Consider the following 21758-nt stretch of genomic DNA (forward strand, 5'->3'; position numbering starts at 1 on the left):
TTCACTCCATGTACTTATTTCAGAGAGTGTATTCGAGACAACAATGTCAAACGCTTTCTCTAAATCTATAAGTGCCATAAACATATATTTGTCTTTCTTTAACGTATCTTCTAATACAAATCGCTGGTTAGGTATTGCTTAGTCAGTTGCTACATTTCTCCGGAAACAAACTGATCTTCCTCGAGGTTGGCTCCTACCAATCTTTCCATTCTTCTGTAAATAACTCGCGCCACTATTTTGCAACCATGAGTTTTAAAATTGAAAATCTTGTAATATTCACAGTTGTCAGCATCTGCCATCTTTGCAATTGGAATTATTACTGTCTTCTTGAAGTCTCAGGCTATTTCTCGAGTCTCATGTGTCTTCAGCACTACGTGAAATATTGTTTTCATATCAGGCTCGCCTCAAGGTTCTCAATAAGTCTGAGGGAATATTATCTACTCCAAGGCTCGTGTGACGACCTATGTCTTTCAGTGCTGTGTCAAATCCTCCTCGAAATATCGTATCACCCACCTCATCTTCATACACTTGCTCTTCCTTTTCTGTAATACTGATTTCAAGTCCACTTCCCTTGTACAGCCCGTCTCTATATTTCTTTCACATGTGAACTTTTCCTTCCTTGCTTAGTACTGACTTCTCATATGTACTGTTGAAGTTCATATAGATGCTACTCTTTTATCCTAAGATCTCTTTAATTTTCCTATGTGTGCTATGTATCTTTTCCCCTAGTTATGCATGCTTTTATAACTTTGCTTTTGTCTTCTAACAATTGCTGCTCAGCTATCTGCTCCTGGGAATATTTTCACTTTAAAATCTGGTTTTGAAATCTTTGTTTTACCATTATATAACCTATCTGAAACCTTCCGGTGTCTTCGGGTCTTTCGCGTGTACAACCCCCTTTCTTGATTTTAAATCAAATATTTGCTCCGATTAAACTATGCTCTATGCAAAAACCTGTCTCTTTCATTCCTTTTCCCATTCCTTGTTCTTCTAGCGTTTCCTCTCTATTCCGTTTCATGTTATCGAATTACGTTACCCCATCACAATTAAATTTTCACTTCCCTTAACCGTCTAAATAATTTCTATTATCTCATCATACAATCATTCAGTCTCTTCATCGTTTGTGGAGCTAGCATCTACGAAACTATATAAACCTCAACGTACCTGCTTCTCTGTATCACGCATGAAATAAAGTATATTAGAACATAGAGCGTTAATGCCGTCCGTCTAATGCCCGCCTCCTCTGTTTTCTCGTCGCCTTCTATGATAGCACTGTCGCTAGAGAGATCGCACTAATTGGAAGCTCCGATTTACTCACTTATTAACATGATCCGCTAATTAGCTACACATGTGTCAAATGACTTTCCTCAGTTTTTGTCCAGCGGGATTCCGCTTGCTCGTCGGCTTCTACAGTAGTATCGGAGGTAACTTACTCGCCGGTTAATGCGATTCGCTGGTCACCTATTATAGTAGCTAAGTATTATGACCACTGATGACATCTTCTCGGGTTATCAGCCGAGACGCGCATGGCGTCGTGTTGCCGCAGAAACTGAAAACTTTGCCTGAAGATAGCGAACAGTAAGCCAGTCGAAACGTTGCGACTTGCCGATGCCACTATTCGGCTGATAACCTGAGAAGATCTCATCAATGTAAGTCGCCCAGAAAGCCTGTATTCCCTTACTAAGACCATGGCTGTTAATGAATATTTATTTGCGTTTACTGCTACCTTGAAAACACTGACCGGGGGAAAGGGGTGAAAGAGGAAGCCTCCTGGTATAATGTTGTACATAGCACAAATTTAATAATTGCAAACACTTCGTTTGAGATTATAAAGGAAAGTTATAAATCGGAGGAGACCTAGAGAACAACAGAAGGTTTCAGATAAATTATATAACGATAAGACAGACCAGAATTTAAATTGTAGAATATTTCTAAGTGCATATTTTGATCATTATTTATTGTTTATGAAGATTAAAACTAAAGAACTTGCAAAAAAGTAGGAAATGAAGGAGATTGGACTGGTTAAGTTGAAACAACCTGAGGTTGAGAGTTTCAAAGGAAGCTTTAGGCAACTATTTACACATATGGGGGAAAGTAATACAGTAGAAGATTAATGGGTAGTTTTGAGAAATTAAAGAGTGAAGGCAGCAGAGGATGAAATAGGCAAAACGAGTAGCCCGTTTAGGCTCAGTGCTGACCCGACAAAAAGGGTTGAGAGGAAGACAAACATCCTCCTGCAAAGAAGTCCCTTGTCTTATCTCTTACTGTGCTGTCCCACCTAGATTATACTGACTTCCGAAATGGATTTGTCTTAGACCTACTGTCGGTATTATAGGTGCTCCGACGTACCATGTACCAAAACACTTTTCTACTGTATTAAGCCCATTAGTATGTTAGTGTGTCTATAACATTAGAAATTCAGAAGCCCTCATATGCCGATCAAATGAACGGTGTTTGATTGATACTGATATTCTAGTTAGTTTTGATGTCCTGTCTCTTTTTACTGCCGTTCCTCCGACCGATTCGTCATGCTTAATTACATTAGGTTTGGTGTTGCATTAAATAATCTGTTTCGACAATGACTATCATTTACTTTTTATCCAGTGACCAGTTTTATGAGCAGGCATATGGAGTTTCGTTGCGGAGTCCTCTGTCACCTATTGTTGCCAGTTTGTTTGTGGAAGACTTCGAGGAACGTGCTCTGGAATTGGTGGCAATGAAACCCGCATGCGTTATAACATACGTAGATGATGCTTTTGTTATTTCGTCTCATTGCGACGAGAGTTTGCTCAGCTTGTTAGAATATCTCAATTCAATCCGTCTCAATATTCACTTCACTATGGAGTGGAAAAAGAAGGCTGTCTTCTCTTCCTTGATATAGTGATCAGAGAAAGGAGGATGGAACGTTGGGACTTGATGTTTATAGGAAGCCAACTCAGACTGATTTGTGTTTCAGCTGGATAGTTGCAACCATTTGGCTCAACGTGAAAGGGCACTTCGTACCTTGGTTCACAGGGCGCATGTCATCTCAGACCCTGAAAGTTTGTCAGCTGAGTTAGCCCGCTTTGAAGTTACATTTCTCCAGAAAAGATGCAGTGCTTTCGCCCAGCTGTGTAATTTGGTGAGTGATGCCCCGCGACGTGCGATTTTGGGAGTTATAGAAGAGGCCGATGTTCGATTACGGCAGTGGCACCCGACTTGAGCATAATTACCCCCTGATAGGTAAAAAGAAAATTTCTAATGGGTAAAAGGAAAACGGGTTCCATGAAGATTTAGTGACAACTCTAAACTAATTTGTTTACAAAATTCGACATTGCCTAAATTTCGGTAGACTGCAATATACACTGATATGACAAAAGTCGTGCAATGCCTCCTAATATTGTGTCAGGCGTCCTCTAGTCCGGCCTAGCGCAGCAACTGGACATGGCATAAACTCAGCAAGTCGTTGGAAGTCCCCTGCAGAAATATTCAACCTTACAGCCTCTATAATCGTCCATAATTGCGAAAGTGTTGCCGGTGCAGGATTTTGTGCACGAACTGACCTCTCGATTATGTCCCGTAAAATTTCAGTGGGATTCATGCTGGGCGATCTGGGTGGCCAAATTATTCGCTTGAACTGTCCAGAACTTTCTTCAAACCAATCGCGAATAATTGTGGCCCGGTGACATGGCGCACTGTCATCCACAAAAATTCCATCACTGTTCGGAAACATGAAGTTCGTGAATAGTTGCAAATGGTCTCCAAGTAGCCGAACGTAACCATTTCCAGTCAATGGTCGATTCAGTTGGACCAGAGGATCCAGTTCATTCCATGTAAACACAGCCCACATCATTACGAAGTCACCACCAGCTTGGACTGTGCCTTTTGATAACTTACGTCCATAGCTTCGTGGGGCTGCGCCGCACTCGAACACTACCATCAGCTCTTAACAACTGAAATCGGGAGTCATCTGTCCAGGCCGTGACGTTCCATGGAACACGCCTATCTCACCACTGACTACTAGTGTTAGACACATACGATTACTGTCAACAAGCATGGGCCTGAAGATGATGTTGTAACAACATCGAAAGTAGTTGCCAATAAAACCAACACCGTAATACAGCTGGAGGAATTACGTCATTTTTAAGATATATTATACCAGTTGGCGTCCCAAGTCGTCCGTTTTAATTATAGATATACGAAGATTAAAAACGTGTGAGTTTCAATTATCTGAACAGCAACTACACTACTGGCCATTAAAATTCCTACACCACGAAGATGACGTGCTACAGACGCGAAATTTAACCGACAGGAAGAAGATGCTGTGATATGCAAATGATTGGCTTTTAGAGCATTCACACAAGGATGGCGCCGGTGGCGACACCTACAACATGCTGACATGAGAAAAGTTTCCAACCGATTTCTCATACACAAACAGCAGTTGACTGGCGTTGCTTGGTGAAACGTTGCGATGCTTCGTGTAAGGAGGAGAAATGCGTACCATCACGTTTCCGACTTTGATAAACGTCAGATAGTAGCCTATCGCGATTGCGATTTATCGTATCGTGACATTGCTGCTCGCGTTGGTCGAGATCCAATGACTGTTAGCAGAATATGGAATCGGTGGGTTCAGGAGGGTAATACGGAACGCCGTGATGGATCCCAACGGCCTCCTAACACTAGCAGTCGAGGTTACAGGCATCTTATCCACAAGGCTGTAACGGATCGTGCAGCCACGTCTCGATCCCTGAGTCAACAGATGGGGACGTTTGCAAGACAACAACCATCTGCACCAACAGTTCGACGACGTTTGCAGCAGCATGGACTATCAGCTCGGAGACCATGGCTGCGGTTACCCTTGACGCTGCATCACAGACAGGAGCGCCTGCGATGGTGTACTCAACGACGAACCTGGATGCACGAATGGCAAAACGTCATTTTTTCGGATGAATCCAGGTTCTTTTTACAGCATCATGATGGTCGCATCCGTGTTTGGCGACATCGCGGTGAACGCACATTGGAAGTGTGTATTCGTCATCGCCATACTGGCGTATCACCCGGCGTGATGGTAGGGGGTGCCATCGGTTACACGTCTCGGTCACCTCTTGTTCGTATTGACGGCACTTTGAACAGTGGACGTTACATTTCAGATGTGTTACGACCCGTGGCTCTATCCTTCATTCGATCCCTGCGAAACCCTACATTTCAGAGGGATAATGCACGGCCGCATGTTGCAGGTCCTGCACGGCCCTTTCCGGATAGAGAAAATGTTCGACTGCTGCCCCTGGCCACGACATTTTCCAGATGTCTCACCAATTGAAAACGTCTGGTCAATGGTGACCGAGCGAATGGCTCGTCACAATACGCCAGTCACTACTCTTGATGATCTGTGGTATCGTGTTGAAGCTGCAAGGGCAGCTGAACCTGTACACGCCATCTAAGCTCTGTTTGACTCAATGCCCAGGCGTATCAAGGCCGTTATTACGTCCAGAGGTGGTTGTTCTGGGTACTGATTTATCAGGATCTATGCACCCAAATTGCGTGAAACTGTAATCACATGTCAGTTCTAGTATAATATATTTGTCCAATGAATACCCGTTTATCATCTTCATTTCTTCTTGGTGTAGCAATTTTAATGGCCAGTAGTGTATAATTTTTATATAAGTTTTCTCTTTCAAAATAGGAATGTTAATTCTTGCAGTCTTATGTTTAGTTAGGTCCCAGGCTTTGTATAGGGTATTGCATGGCATACGACCTCGTCCAGAGGGAATGGTTTCGCAAATACTGGGAACCACTGGATTACAGGGAAGAGCGAGAGGAAAAACGCATGGCCGTGCGGCTGACAGGAAAATCGAAAATAAAGCGAGGGCGCGTTGGTGCGCGTGGCCACGGGCGCACACAGCGGGCAACGTGGGTGGGTGTGCGGCTGAGCGGGGCGCCTGTGGGCCAACGTGACACGCGGGCCCCACGTGCAGCGCGAGTCTTGGGCCGCCCGCCGCCGTGCTATAAGCCACCGATCACGGGCCTCGCCGAGCGCCGCGTATACCGGGTGGTTATAATTAAACTTCGGCTACTCGAGCCCGTGTAGACGCAAAACTATTTTACCGCAAGAGTTCCCAACTTCATAGGATTTATGTTCAGACTGTGCGCTGCGGGATTTCCGTTGTTAGCGGTGTTAGGCTGTTAGTATCATCACTTGCCGTTAGGCGTCGGTACTGGTACCGTGTTACGACTGATATGAGAGAAAGTTTTGCTGTAGAAAATATTTATCATTTAAAATTCAATATACTTTTGCCCTCACAACTACTGAAACATGACGTTAATGATGTGGCACATAAATTGAACCAGTACTTAACTGAACTACCGTTCTTTGAAGAAGTATCACTCTTTGTGATTAAAAAGAGACTAATGGGAGAGATTTTTCAATACAAGCAAACGAGCATAGACGCCCTTAATTGTGTATTGTGTTTTATTTATCTCATAGCTTACATTTGCAATCCATTTGGTTTGCGTACAGGAGACATGTCAGAAATTTATAAAACAGTTACAATGATTTTTACATTAATAAATAATAGCACTATTATAAATAATAATACTACAGGGTGAAAAGTATTTAAACCGACAAGGTCTGGGAGGTTGTAGGGGACATCAAAACAAATATTTTTCCCTAAAGTCATTTTTTCCTATGAGGAGTATTTAAACCGGTAGAGGAAGATTTCTCTGGCGGTAGATAATTAAACCAACAAACACTTTTCCATTTTTTACGACCAAAAGACAACAATTAGGTAGCAGATACGGCCCAATTAAACAGTCCCCAACAACACCGATCCACACATTAACGAAGAACCGCACTTGGTGAGCGCTAGTAACTGTGGCATGTGGGTTATCCTCACTCCAAACATGCGAATTGTGCATGTTGAAGACTCCATCACCCCCGAACGTTGCTTCATCGGTAAACAACACAGAGGATGGAAGTGTAGGTTGCATTTCACACAGTTCCAGGTACCACTGCGAAAACTGTGCTCTGGGTGGATAATCAACTGGTTCCAGGTTGTGGACATGCTGTAAGTGAAATGGACATAACAATTGCTCTCGAAGGACTGTTCTTACATTCGTCTGATTCGTCCCCATCTTAGGCGCAATTTCACGAGCGCTGATTCAAGGATCCCGCTCCACACGCTGCAAGACAGCTTCCTCAACTTGCAGCGTTCTTACCGTGCGACGGCGTCCCTGTCCAGGTAATCTGCTAAATGACCCGGTCTCACGCAGACGTTGGTACACAGCAGCAAAGGTCGTACGATGCGGGATACGGCGATTAGGATATTGTTGTTGATAAACCCGCTGTGCAGCTCGTCCGTTGTGGTGCACCACGTAGTACGCACCAACCATATCAGTGTACTCACTCCAGGTCTATCGCTACATTAGTAAACAGAGACATTGCACTACTGCACTGGTGGACAGCAGTTGCCTACAACTGAAGAGCCTAATACCGCCTCTAACAACTGAAGAGCGTAATACGGCCTCCACCGGTTTAAATAATCCTCATAGGAAAAAATGACATTAGGGAAAAATATTTGTTTTGATGTCCCCTACAGCGTCCCACAGTTTGTCGGTTTAAACACTTTTCACCCTGTATAAGGATATTTCTTGGAATGTGTAACACATTGTATCCAGCTCAGATTTCCAGTTCGTTCCGCATGAATTCATCCACTGAGTAATAACACTTCAGAGTCAGTACCTCATATAGCTTTCTTTTCAGTGAACCTAAATTGATCTGCATCAACTTGTTCCCTTTTAATTTATTACAAATTTTCATTCCCATGTATTGAGGTCCTTGGGCATACAGTCTGAGGCGGTGGGTGCGGAGCATTTAATTCTATTTGTTTCTATTATCATGTGAATGGACAAACTGGTTTCCCTCAAATAATTCATGTGTGGTGTACAAAAATATAATAATCTCATATATGTATAAGGATGGAAGAGTTAATATTTTAAGTTTTCTAAATAATGGTCGACATGGTTCTTTGTGATTTGCAGTGCACATATTTGGAATGATTTTTTTTCTTTATTTTTAGTATCCCCACTATGTTTGTCGAGTTACCCCAAAAAACAATACCATACCTAATAATGGATACGAAGTAGCTTATATATGCCACTTTTCGTGTGTCCATGTCATTTGAAGTTGATAATATGTGCATTGCAAAATTCAAAGCTGCTCACTTTTTTTGCCAAGTATTCAATGTGAGCCAGTCAGCTCAAATTTTTATCTACGTTTAAACCTAAGAATTTGATTGAGTCAACTTCTTCTATACCATGGTTGTTGTGTACAATCTTAATCTGCTCACATTTTGACTGTTTGGTTTTGAACTGCATCACGTGAGTCTTTGATGTATTTAGATTCAACCCATTTAGCTGAAACGTGAGTCTGTCATGCAAGCGTTTTTAACATGATAATATTAAAGTTGTCTCTTTCTCTATGAATAGATGATGAATGCAGCTAGCCGCTAACTTTGTGTAATGTCTTGTCTGTATAGACGTGTATCTGTTGGCTTTAAGACCCTTTCACCTTCACACATAAATCTATACAGTAATGTAAGGGCCTCCCGTGTCTTGGCTGAACCGTGATACGACAGGCGAAAAGTTATACTAATGGAGGATTATTAATATTATCTCTATTTTCATTCGCTCTCTCTCTTTCTCTCCTTTATCTATGTACAGTTTTTATTATAATATTTCATTACGTGAAATCAGCCAAATAGGATCTTTGTTGGAGTCCTTCGTCTTGGTAATCAGCGGCTGGCTTGCTGTAAAAGATCTTTACATTTATTATTACTGTTAAACACTGTATTCAGTCGGGAGAATCAATCGTGTGGACAATTTGTTCCTTTTACGAAAGATTGCGAATTCCAGATGTGTACGAAGCCTTTTTGGACGATTTAACACAGACTCAGTGATTGCAGGCTCTCTTCGACACAGCTGAAACTTCCCCACTAATTACAGGGCCAACGTGATCAACGTGATCATCATCAGAAAAAAACTCATTCGTTCATTCACTCCGGAACAAAAAGTCACAAACCTTATTTATGAAGGAAACTGTGTATTAAATCCATCTCCATTACATGTCCAGATCTCCAGTGATTCCACGTCTTAATTATTTTCCGTTTACACTCTCTTTCTATTCAAACAAACCGCTAGTGGCACACAAGTTAATTCGCTCGATTTAGCGAGAAGAAAATCAGATTATGTATCTCTCAGAAATACGTCAATTCCTCAATCCCTACTCCAGAAGCTGTCCTAGTTACCACTCTAACAACCATGGAGAATTCATATATGCATTCTGTTATTTCAAAGAATAAACGCGCTAGAAAATACTTCTGCGTCGTCTAGCTGTCGCCGCATATGTTACGAGAAAATCAGGTCAGATACTTTTCCAAAGTGAATGAATGTGGATGGTTTGATTGACCATGATTAATTGGTGCGTGGTAGAGGGTATTTTCTGTGGGGACGTTACAAGTTGTCTGTTTGTCCTAGATCTGACTGTCCTATTTTGCACACGCTGTACAAAATATTTGGTTGTCTACCTGCATCTGTTGCTATAGTAGAAAGAAGTTTTTCAACATTGCGGCGTACAAAGACATGGCGGAGGTCGACAATGAAGGAGGATCGACTTAATGGATCTCTTTTTGAACACTCCACCTGACATTGGTTGTCCTATTGACGATGTAATTAAGCAATTTGCCAGGAAGAATAGGAGCATAAAAATCATCATTTAAGGAGGATAACCACAATTTTAACTTTCTTATACCATAAGATGGCATTGTCTTGTGTATGTGTATAATCAGTTTAAATAAAACTTTCACAAACTTTGCATGTGACTTGATTATTTTTTATTACGGTAAAAGTAAAGGTAGCTCAAGATATCTTTAGCGCCCTCCTCCTTGAGGGTTTTACGTATCCGCCACTGGTTGAAACACATGAGTGCCCATTAACAGTTACACGGGTCTTGGCAAAGTCAGCAGGGCTTTTTTACTCGTAAAACTGCTTTTTCATGACATGATGGTTCAAATGGGTTTGAGCACTATGGGACTTAACTTCTGAGGTCATCAGTCCCCTAGAACTTAGAACTACTTAAACCTAACTAACCTAAGGACATCACATACATCCATGCCCGAGGAAGGATTCAAACCTGCGACCGTAGCGGTCGCGCGGTCCCAGACTGTAGCGCCTAGAACCGCTCGGCCACCTCGGCCGGCCAACACATGATCTATACGTTGGAATTAACTGGCGTTTTGCGAACTACTCCTGGGATGGTTTACGGCCAACTGCGCCACAAATTGTTGAAGACATTATTGTTTCCACGGCTGAGAATAGTGGAAGCAATGTGTGATCTTAAAGCAGTGAACGAGATGTGCCACGGTATCTGAACATTCCATGATCCGCCGTTGTTTCGGACAGCGTAGAGCAATCTTTTGGTACCATTATGTGATCCCTCCAACTCTGTTCCAGTCGCAAATAGTGCGTAGGAAGAATGATTGTCGGCAAGCCTCTGTATTGGCTCTAATTTCTCGTATTTTCTCCTCGTGATCAGTACTTGCGACGTATGTGAGGGGAAGTAATATGTTGTCCGACTCCTCCTGAAAAGTGCTGTCCCGAAATTTCAATAACAAATCTTTCCGTGATGCACAACGCCTCTCTTGTAACGTCTGTCAGTGTTTAGCATTTCCGAAACGCTCTCTCGTCAGCTAAACGATCCCGTGACTACACGCGCCGCTCTTCGTTGGATCTTCTCTATCTCCTCTATCAGACCTACCTGATAGGGATCCCAAATAGATGAACACTTCTCAGGAATCGGGCGAACAAGCGCCTTGTAAGCTACTTCTTTCGTGGATGAATTACATTTCATTGTCCTACGACCACTGGTTTCTCATGGGGCCCCTCTCAAACAGCGGAAGTTTAATTACAACCATCCTGTAGACTGTACAGTTAATGGCGGGGTAAGCATTTGACCGATTTTCTGGTCTGTGCCATTCACGTGTTGCTTCGCATCAGCGTTCTAGATTTTCAGTTTTTTCTAACTGACGTTTCATATTCTTCTCGGAATTACGGGATGACTCAGATAAGACAGGCCAACACAAACATATCCACAACGACTAGTTACAGGGTTGTCAGAAACAGTCTGAAAAGCTTGTAAGGGTGCTGCAGGGTGGCTTGTGCTCAGAAATAGTTGCGAAGAGAAAAATCTATACTTTGTGCCGTTTCCGAGTAAATTAACATTGAAGTTAGCCAATCAGACCGTTGCGCGCCGAAATTTATGCGGCCCGCCAGAGTAGGTGTCGCCAAACATGTTCTTCGTTTGGTTTCCTAAAACCGAACAAGAACGCGATACGAAAATCGGACGTGGGACGGTAGTAATGATCAATCTCGAACTAAAGGCTGAGCAGTCCCGTGCGCTAGCGCCTACTCTGTGGGAACAACTGACACAAACGGTATCTGGCGGACCACTTGAATTCGCGTGCAACGGCTTGATTGGCCAACTTCAATACTTATTAACTCGGAAACAACTCAACGTATCAAGCATTTTCTTAATAATCATTAACCTATGCTGCAAAGGCCTCACAAGCTTTTCAGACTGTTTCTCGACGCCCTGTACATCGAAATGCAGTTTTAGCAGTGTGGCGAACTGTCTGATGTATACGAGTAATTTTTAATATTTATAGCTGCTGAATTATGACAGCGATTCTTTTTTATTTCGTGTAATAACTTTATAGTAATTCTGTCAGAGACGACAAAAGACGAGAAAGAGCAGCTGAAGAAGAACCACCCGTGCTCCATGAGATCGAGCATTATCATCCATCAATACGAAGCTTGGGCCCACAGCACCTCGCAACAATCGCAGATGAGCTCCCAAGATCTCGTCTGATACCTGACAGCAGCTAAACCTTGCCGATTCACCTGTACAGTTTCATGAAGAGGGGTCCGAGTGGTCAACATAATACCTGCCCACACCATTAGGGATCCTCCTCAACATCGGTCTCTTTCCACAATGTTTGGGTCCCGAAGTTCTACGTTCCCTCCAGATGCGAATTGAGCGAGAATCACTCTCCAGAGTAAACCAAGACTCTTCTGTGAAAATAACATTGGCCCACTCTTCGACCGTCCAGGTGGAATGTCGATGACTCCACTCTAGACGTTCGTTTCTGTGAAGATGTGTCAGCGGTAGATGCAGCAGGTCTCCGACAATAAAGGCCACTCTGCCAAAGCCTTGTGCACGCCGTTTGTGTCGATACAACACGTCCAGTAGACGGTGCGAGCTCACACGCCAGTTGCCTTGCAGTACTCAGGCGGTATTGTCGTGCCCTTACAGCCAAATAACGCTCCTCTCTTCAGAAATCATACGTGATCGATGCTTCGATATACAGTTTCAGTCTCTATGAACTGACGCCACATCCGAGAAACAACAGAAGATTCGCATTAAGCCATCGGGCCATATCAGTTTGCGACTGCCCTGCTTTCTTTCTTTCTATGGCTCTCCACTACGAGAGTCTGGTAGGTATCTTCTCTGTGTCATAACGCACCGTCTGTGACTGTGTGACCGCTACGGTCGCAAGTTCGAATCCTGCCTCGGGCATGGATGTGTGTGTCGTCCTTACTTAGGTTTAAGTAGTTCTAAGTTCTAGGGGACTGATGACCTCAGATGTTAAGTCCCATAGTGCTCAGAACCATTTTGTGACTGTGTACACAGTGATTGTACAGGGTGTTTAAAAATGACCGGTATATTTGAAACGGCAATAAAAACTAAACGAGCAGCGATAGAAATACACCGTTTGTTGCAATATGCTTGGGACAACAGTACATTTTCAGGCAGACAAACTTTCGAAATTACAGTAGTTACAATTTTCAACAACAGATGGCGCTGCGGTCTGGGAAACTCTATAGTACGATATTTTCCACATATCCACCATGCGTAGCAATAATATGGCGTAGTCTCTGAATGAAATTACCCGAAACCTTTGACAACGTGTCTGGCGGAATGGCTTCACATGCAGATGAGATGTACTGCTTCAGCTGTTCAATTGTTTCTGGATTCTGGCGGTACACCTGGTCTTTCAAGTGTCCCCACAGAAAGAAGTCACAGGGGTTCATGTCTGGCGAATAGGGAGGCCAATCCACTCCGCCTCCTGTATGTTTCGGATAGCCCAAAGCAATCACACTATCATCGAAATATTCATTCAGGAAATTAAAGACGTCGGCCGTGCGATGTGGCTGGGCACCATCTTGCATAAACCACGAGGTGTTCGCAGTGTCGTCTAAGACAGTTTGTACCGCCACAAATTCACGAAGAATGTCCAGATAGCGCGATGCAGTAATCGTTTCGGATCTGAAAAATGGGCCAATGATTCCTTTGGAAGACATGGCGGCCCAGACCATTACTTTTTGAGGATGCAGGGACGATGGGACTGCAACATGGGGCTTTTCGGTTCCCCATATGCGCCAGTTCTGTTTATTGACGAAGCCGTCCAGGTAAAAATAAGCTTCGTCAGTAAACCAAATGCTGCCCACATGCATATCGCCGTCATCAATCCTGTGCACTATATCGTTAGCGAATGTCTCTCGTGCAGCAATGGTAGCGGCGCTGAGGGGTTGCCGCGTTTGAATTTTGTATGGATACAGGTGTAAACTCTGGCACATGAGACGATACGTGGACGTTGGCGTCATTTGGACCGCAGCTGCAACACGGCGAACGGAAACCCGAGGCCGCTGTTGGATCACCTGCTGCACTAGCTGCGCGTTGCCCTCTGTGGTTGCCATATGCGGTCTCCCTACCTTTCCAGCACGTTCATCCGTCACGTTCCCAGTCCGTTGAAATTTTTCAAACAGATCCTTTATTGTATCGCTTTTCGGTCCTTTGGTTACATTAAACCTCCGTTGAAAACTTCGTCTTGTTGCAACAACACTGTGTTCTAGGCGGTGGAATTCCAACACCAGAAAAATCCTCTGTTCTAAGGAATAAACCATGTTGTCTACAGCACACTTGCACGTTGTGAACAGCACATGCTTACAGCAGAAAGACGACGTACAGAATGGCGCACCCACAGACTGCGTTGTCTTCTATATCTTTCACATCACTTGCAGCGCCATCTGTTGTTGAAAATTGTAACTACTGTAATTTCAAAAGTTTGTCCGCCTGAAAATGTACTGTTGTCTCAAGCATATTGCAACAAACGGTGTATTTCTATCGCTGCTCGTTTAGTTTTTATTGCCGTTCCAAATATACCGGTCATTTTTGAAACACCCTGTAGATGTGGAGTTACTACCTTGTTTCATAAGTGCCCTGACGTCATCGTTGGCATGGTTGTCAGTTGACCGGAATTCCATCTTCCGTGCATAACACGATCGTACGGACATCTGGTTGACAGTTGGTATGATTATGTCATGAATTAGACACACGACGGGGGGAAATAGCGCGGTTTGTTGCTTTAATTTTAGACACCAATGTATTTCAGTCCATCTTCTCAGAGAATCACGCACCCTTAGAAATACACTCCTGGAAATGGAAAAAAGAACACATTGACACCGGTGTGTCAGACCCACCATACTTGCTCCGGACACTGCGAGAGGGCTGTACAAGCAATGATCACACGCACGGCACAGCGGACACACCAGGAACCGCGGTGTTGGCCGTCGAATGGCGCTAGCTGCGCAGCATTTGTGCACCGCCGCCGTCAGTGTCAGCCAGCTTGCCGTGGCATACGGAGCTCCATCGCAGTCTTTAACACTGGTAGCATGCCGCGACAGCGTGGGCGTGAACCGTATGTGCAGTTGACGGACTTTGAGCGAGGGCGTATAGTGGGCATGCGGGAGACCGGGTGGACGTACCGCCGAATTGCTCAACACGTGGGGCGTGAGGTCTCCACAGTACATCGATGTTGTCGCCAGTGGTCGGCGGAAGGTGCACGTGCCCGTCGACCTGGGACCGGACCGCAGCGACGCACGGATGCACGCCAAGACCGTAGGATCCTACGCAGTGCCGTAGGGGACCGCACCGCCACTTCCCAGCAAATTAGGGACACTGTTGCTCCTGGGGTATCGGCGAGGACCATTCGCAACCGTCTCCATGAAGCTGGGCTACGGTCCCGCACACCGTTAGGCCGTCTTCCGCTCACGCCCCAACATCGTGCAGCCCGCCTCCAGTGGTGTCGCGACAGGCGTGAATGGAGGGACGAATGGAGACGTGTCGTCTTCAGCGATGAGAGTCGCTTCTGCCTTGGTGCCAATGATGGTCGTATGCGTGTTTGGCGCAGTGCAGGTGAGCGCCACAATCAGGACTGCATACGACCGAGGCACACAGGGCCAACACCCGGCATCATGGTGTGGGGAGCGATCTCCTACACTGGCCGTACACCACTGGTGATCGTCGAGGGGACACTGAATAGTGCACGGTACATCCAAACCGTCATCGAACCCATCGTTCTACCATTCCTAGACCGGCAAGGGAACTTGCTGTTCCAACAGGACAATGCACGTCCGCATGTATCCCGTGCCACCCAACGTGCTCTAGAAGGTGTAAGTCAACTACCCTGGCCAGCAAGATCTCCGGATCTGTCCCCCATTGAGCATGTTTGGGACTGGATGAAGCGTCGTCTCACGCGGTCTGCACGTCCAGCACGAACGCTGGTCCAACTGAGGCGCCAGGTGGAAATGGCATGGCAAGCCGTTCCACAGGACTACATCCAGCATCTCTACGATCGTCTCCATGGGAGAATAGCAGCCTGCATTGCTGCGAAAGGTGGATATACACTGTACTAGTGCCGACATTGTGCATGCTCTGTTGCCTGTGTCTATGTGCCTGTGGTTCTGTCAGTGTGATCATGTGATGTATCTGACCCCAGGAATGTGTCAATCAAGTTTCCCCTTCCTGGGACAATGAATTCACGGTGTTCTTATTTCAATTTCCAGGAGTGTATATTCGTATTTCGTCACATGCATTGGTCACACGTTCCTGTAAAGTCCGCACATTGTTGATGCGTTGAGCATTCGCTGAGCCTTTTTAAAGTCCCTATAGCCAGAAATTCAACTACTTTAGGTCTGGTGAAGGGGATGGCCATGGGACCGGACCTCCTGAACCACGAAACGTTACAGTGAGGTACTGTTTCATTGTCGAGTCCCGAGCGTGGATTTTGCCAGGGACTGAGCGACAGGTGTTCCTGTCGAAGGAAATTCAGTCTGTTGACCTGAGTGAGAGGGAGATTTGATTGTCAGGCGTGAATTCCCTGAGATGGATATAGATGATTTGAGGAGAATAACCATTCAGAATGTGCAATTAACCTTCAAGTTTATTCTGAATCTCAATTTGCGGAGTGACTTTTCTAAGTGAGGTGCCTCCACATTAAAGTCAGTTCCTTATGCAGAGACAGTGACTGCTTATCGCTATTCCGACTGCTAACTGAAATCCTCGTGTAAATCTAAGATCTGAAGAGCCTTGAAGCTATCTAACTCCAGGTTGTAACTCGAACTGCTACTGTTTACTATCTCACTTCTGCCGACTTCTTTCTACATGTTTCTGTGATCCTAGACCCCAGTTCCTAGCATTTTGTCCGCCTTCGCCTTCGATCCCACTAGTCCCTGACATGACGCGGCGTCGTAGGCTTCACACCGCCTCATTGGATATCTTGATTCGTTATTCTCCAGAAATCTTTCAAAGAGTGAGAGGAGAGGGTAGAAAGCCATTGGCTCCTCATGACGTAGCGTAGTCTCCAACACAAGCCGCTCCCTCTTTCTTTTTTTCCCTCTGCTTCAATTGTTGCCCTTTTATTACCGAAGAACCTTGCTTAATTTATTATGCCACCTTATTTATCCTTTACTGTCTAACCCTTTGCTTCATTAATTCTATCATCTAATTTATCGTTTCCTGTCTAAGGACTTCGCTTCATAGATTATGTTACCTCATTCAGTCTTTTATCGCCTAAGGACTTCGCCTCAAATATCTCGTCAAATAACTTATTTCAGTAGGCCTTCCATATTGCGCTCTTCTGGCCAAACATGTATGTACTCGGGTCTTCTTCTTCCACGCCAAAATTCCGTTTCTGCTATCGATATTGTTTGCAGTACATGGCTCAGAAATCGTGATACACAGCACAGGCTAATCTGTTTGGTAACGTATGTGGCCCCATCCCAATGTGTATGTCGTTGACAATTCCTGCCCATACGTTGCGTTGATACTGAAACGACCCTGATGCCTCATGCCCGTGATTTCCAAGGATTTGGTTTTGCCCACACGTGCGTGTTGTAATTTACTGTGTCATCTCTTGTGAATCGTTCCTCATCTGTAAATAAAATGCAGCATGCGAACTGCGGATCTTCAGCGGCCCATATCTCAATTCTCAACTGGTATTTATTTCCGAACCAAGGGCGCCCATATCCGTGGCCAGCGACCATCCCCCCCCCCCCCCCACCTTTGCGGCCTTGTTCTCATCGAAAGGGAAAAAAACCTAGTTTATTCAGGTGTTTTTATTTCGAGAAAAGAATTTTTAAAAAGTCGTTAATACGCAGGTTTTTTGCTTGGTCGGAATTGGAACTTTTTATGGCTACTTACAGGCTCCCATTCGTCTTCCAAAATATTAAAAATACCACATACCCCCAAGTATAGGCTCCCCTTAAAAAAACTAGCGTATGAGCGCCATTGTTCCAGACATATCATTATAGGAAATTTTCTTCTAGTTTGACAAGTAATTTATAAGTGACCCTTCGTTTTAAAACGCTCACTATAAGCCTTGTGCAAGGACTGGCGAAACACTAATGTTTGAGCGGACGTGTTACATATATAAGTGGGACGGGAGAAGGGTAACAAGTCTAATGACGTGAAGCAGCCGATCGCATAGTATCACTTATAGGCAGAGCAAATGATGCGTTTCATCCACTTGGAAACTACTGTTTGATTGTCTAGTCCGTTTCTTTTTAGAAACTGAAGCAGATCTCCGATTGTTAACTATTTCAGTATTCAGAGCTGCAGAAAAGTATTTTGTTCGTCATTAACCGCTCGTTTCCGTTACAGAGTAATCACAGTTGTTGTTATGGTCTTCAGTCCTGAGACTGGTTTGGTGCAGCTCTCCATGCTACCCTGTCCTGTGCAAGCTTCTTCATCTCCCAGTACTTACTGCAACCTACATCCTTCTGAATCTGCTTAGTGTATTCATCTCTTGGTTTCCCTCTACGATTTTTACCCTCCACGCTGCCCTCCAATGCTAAATTTGTGATCCCTTGATGCCTCAGGGCATGTCCTACCAACTGGTCCCTTTTTCTTGTCAAGTTGTGCCACAAACTCCTCTTCTCCCCAATTCTATTCAATACTTCCTCATTAGTTATGTGATCTACCCATCTAATCTTCAGCATTTTTCTGTAGCACCACATTTCGAAAGCTTCTATTCTCTCCTTGTCCAAACTATTTACCGTCCATGTTTCACTTCCATACATGGCTACACCCCATACAAATACTTTCAGAATCGATTTCCTGACCCTTAAATCTATACTCGATGTTAACAAATTTCTCTTCTTCAGAAACACTTTCCTTGCCATTGACAGTCTACATTTTATATCTTCTCTACTTCGACCATCATCAGTTATTTTGCTCCCCAAATAGCAAAACTCCTTTACTACGTTAAGCGTCTCATGTCCTAATCTAATTTCCTCAGCATCACCCGCTTAATTCGACTACGTTCCATTATCCTCGTTTTGCTTTTGTTGATGTTCATCTTATATCCTACTTTCAAGACACTGTCCATTCCGTTCAACTGCTCTTCCAAGTCCTTTGCTGTCTCTATCAGAATTACAATGTCATCGGCGAACCTCAAAGTTTTTATTTCTTCTTCATGGATTTTAATACCTACTCCGAATTTTTCTTTTGTTTCCTCTACTGCTTGCTCAATATACATGTTGAATAACATCGGGGAGAGGCTACAACCCTGTCTCACTCCCTTCCCAACCACTGCTTCCCTTTCATGCCCCTCGACTCTTATAACTGCCATCTGGTTTCTGTACAAATTGTAAATAGCCCTTCGCTCCCTGCATTTCACCCCTGCCACCTTTAGAATTTGAAAGAGAGTATTCCAGTCAACATTGTCAAAAGCTTTCTCCAAGTCTACAAATGCTAGAAATGTAGGTTTGCCTTTCCTTAATCTTTCTTCTAAGATAAGTCGTAAGGTCAGTATTGCCTCACGTGTTCCAAAATTTCTACGAAATCCAAACTGATCTTCCCCGAGGTCGGCTTCTACCAGTTTTTCCATTCGTCTGTAAAGAATCCGTGTTAGTTTTTTGCAGCTGGGACTTATAAAACTGATATTTCGGTAATTTTCATATCTGTCAACACCTGCTTTCTTGGTACGTTAATATCAGACAGTTTACAACATTTTGATGGCAGATGAGTAAAGCACACTCGCGTGAGTGAGATACCTGATCTCATTTAGTAAAAGCATAAACAGTTATACTTACCAGAAGTTATTCACACTTAATGTCTAGAAAGACGGCAATTGTTTCGCATTTTTCCGTGCACAAGCACGAAATGACCAGTATTAAAATCATTTGTGCCGTATGTCAGTCGTTATTCCTGCGGTTTCTGTTCTAAATTGTGCATGAAGAGCATTTTTGTAATCGGATTTGAAAATGGTGATACTTTCCACCGTGACATGACACTGGTCGAGACTGCCCGCACACAAATAGTTCGTAAGCCTGCGTGAGCTCACTGTTGCGCATCCAAACACACAATCTCCCAGAAAAGTTCGGCAAATCTAGTTAGTATTCGTACACACGTGGCTGTTCTCTGTTTTACAGTACAAATTATGTTAACAATATAAACATGTAGAATGATTGTTGCACACCGCAGAGTTTCTTCAATGAGCCCTCCTTCCGGTAGTTGCTCGCTTCATGAAGTATAAAAACAGTAAGTCAATCTTCTGTGCAAGTATAAATAAATAAATACGTAAATACAGGACAAATACATATAATATTAATTGCTTGGTCTTACACTTAGTGCAAAATGTAAACAAGTAGAGTTCTATTAGTGTCCTAGATGACAATTCTGGTGGGATGTTGGTGATACGTGCAGTACACTATGCTTGGTCCACAGATATTCCTACGTTTTAGAATATATTTCCCGCTAATTATTTTAGTTTTTCAGATTGCTGTACTAGACTTTTTCATTTTATTTTTCAGGTTTCTGCTCCAGTGTCTTGAAGACCTCGATTCTAGCTTGCGGAAGCTCAATTCTCGACTGTTCGTCATTAGAGGGCAGCCAGCTGATGCCCTTCCAAAATTGTTTAAGGCAAGTTATTTCCATGCTGTTATTAAAAGCTTAAAAGTGCCAGGTATATTGTTTCATTCTTGTGGCAAAAATTCAATTTTTTGCTGCTTGGAATGAAGGAAAGAAAATTAAAGGATAACATAGGATAGGGTAAGGTAATAGACACTACTGTGACAAATATTTATTCACTGATACAATTGCTAAGCAATTTCTCACTGATATATCCTTCAACCATTCATTAGTCATCTGTGGAATATAAAATGTTGACAAAACAATAAAAGTATGATATTGTTTAGTAATATTACATACATAGGTCTACAAAAATCACTGATTTAATTTACTTGAGTTTCATCAATATGAAAAATGAAAATAATTTTAGTTTACAACTGTCATTACAAGTTTATTGCAGTACTCTAGCTTTATCATTATCTAAATGTTCTGTGACTGACTAATAACAATTTTGCATGAGGATGGCATGTAATTTTCTTTTCAGCTTATCTTATTTTATACTATGAAAGTTTATGGCATGTAATTTTCTTTTCAGCATATCTTATTTTATACTATTAAAGGTTTGCACTTTAAATCTGTTATGAATTTACAGAGTCATTTACTGAGGGGTTGAGGTTTGGGAATAGAGATTTAATCTATCTAATCAAATTTGGAACTGGTATGTGCAATGACAAACAAATTTTTGTTGAAATATGCAATTTATACCTGAACAGTGGTTGCATTTCCTCAAGATATAGTTGACTTCCTGTAGGATGACTGCTGGCTTGTTTCTTCAATCTGTATCTGTTAAAACCGCTTAACAGTTCATTATGAGCAGAAACCATGAGCTACAGGAGTTACACAGCACTAGCATGGAGGAGCAGCTCATGCTAGATAATGCCCCTGCCCCCTCCCTCCATACACCCAGCAAATGAACCTTTCAGGGAGGCAGCTTCATCCTAGAAAAGTAGGATTTGGGGGGGGGGGGGGGGGGATTGGGTTGTAGGATATCAGATATCAACTAGATATGGTATACTACAGAAACTCACAATCAGAAAAAGAAAATATGGTCTTTCAGAGGAAGACCTCTGGCTTATGTAGGTGGAGGGGTTACAGCTGATTATTCCCCTCCCACCTCCCGCTGTGTATGCCTAATCTAAATGAATACATAACAACCTGAGACAAAAGCAAGTGCAAATGTGAGTATAAACAATTACAGTCACTTGATATAGTGTGAAAGGTGGAGCTGTCTGTATTTGCTCACAAGCTCATCAAAGTCTGGTTGCATTGCTAATGCAATTTAGATAACTGTGACTAACTGATTGTCAACCACCATATGCAAATGCAGGTTACATTTCCTTTGGTTCATGACCAAAATGCCTTATGGTATTCCTTAATTTTCTCTTTCCACTTTTTCACAGTTACAAACTTTTCATATAAATTGTTTGTGATATTTTTATTTTATTTGTTTTATATAAATTATATAGTTAGGTACTGT

General features: G+C 43.3%; 1 protein-coding gene across 7 annotated transcripts in view; it reads left to right on the forward strand.

The window, feature by feature from the left end:
* LOC124776369 (cryptochrome-1-like) overlaps positions 1–21758 on the forward strand; it is a 177124-nt gene that overhangs the window by 74523 nt on the left and 80843 nt on the right. For all 7 annotated transcript variants that reach the window (XR_007015612.1, XM_047251323.1, XM_047251325.1 and 4 more), the window contains exon 2: positions 20185–20293. Coding sequence is in view for 6 of the 7 variants with exons in the window: in XM_047251323.1 (XP_047107279.1) it covers positions 20185–20293 (109 nt within the window). In the remaining variant the exon portion in view is untranslated. The remainder of the gene's footprint in view (positions 1–20184; positions 20294–21758) is intronic.

This window comes from Schistocerca piceifrons, chromosome 2 (assembly GCF_021461385.2).
Source record: "Schistocerca piceifrons isolate TAMUIC-IGC-003096 chromosome 2, iqSchPice1.1, whole genome shotgun sequence".
NCBI classification, from domain to species: Eukaryota; Metazoa; Arthropoda; class Insecta; order Orthoptera; family Acrididae; genus Schistocerca; species Schistocerca piceifrons.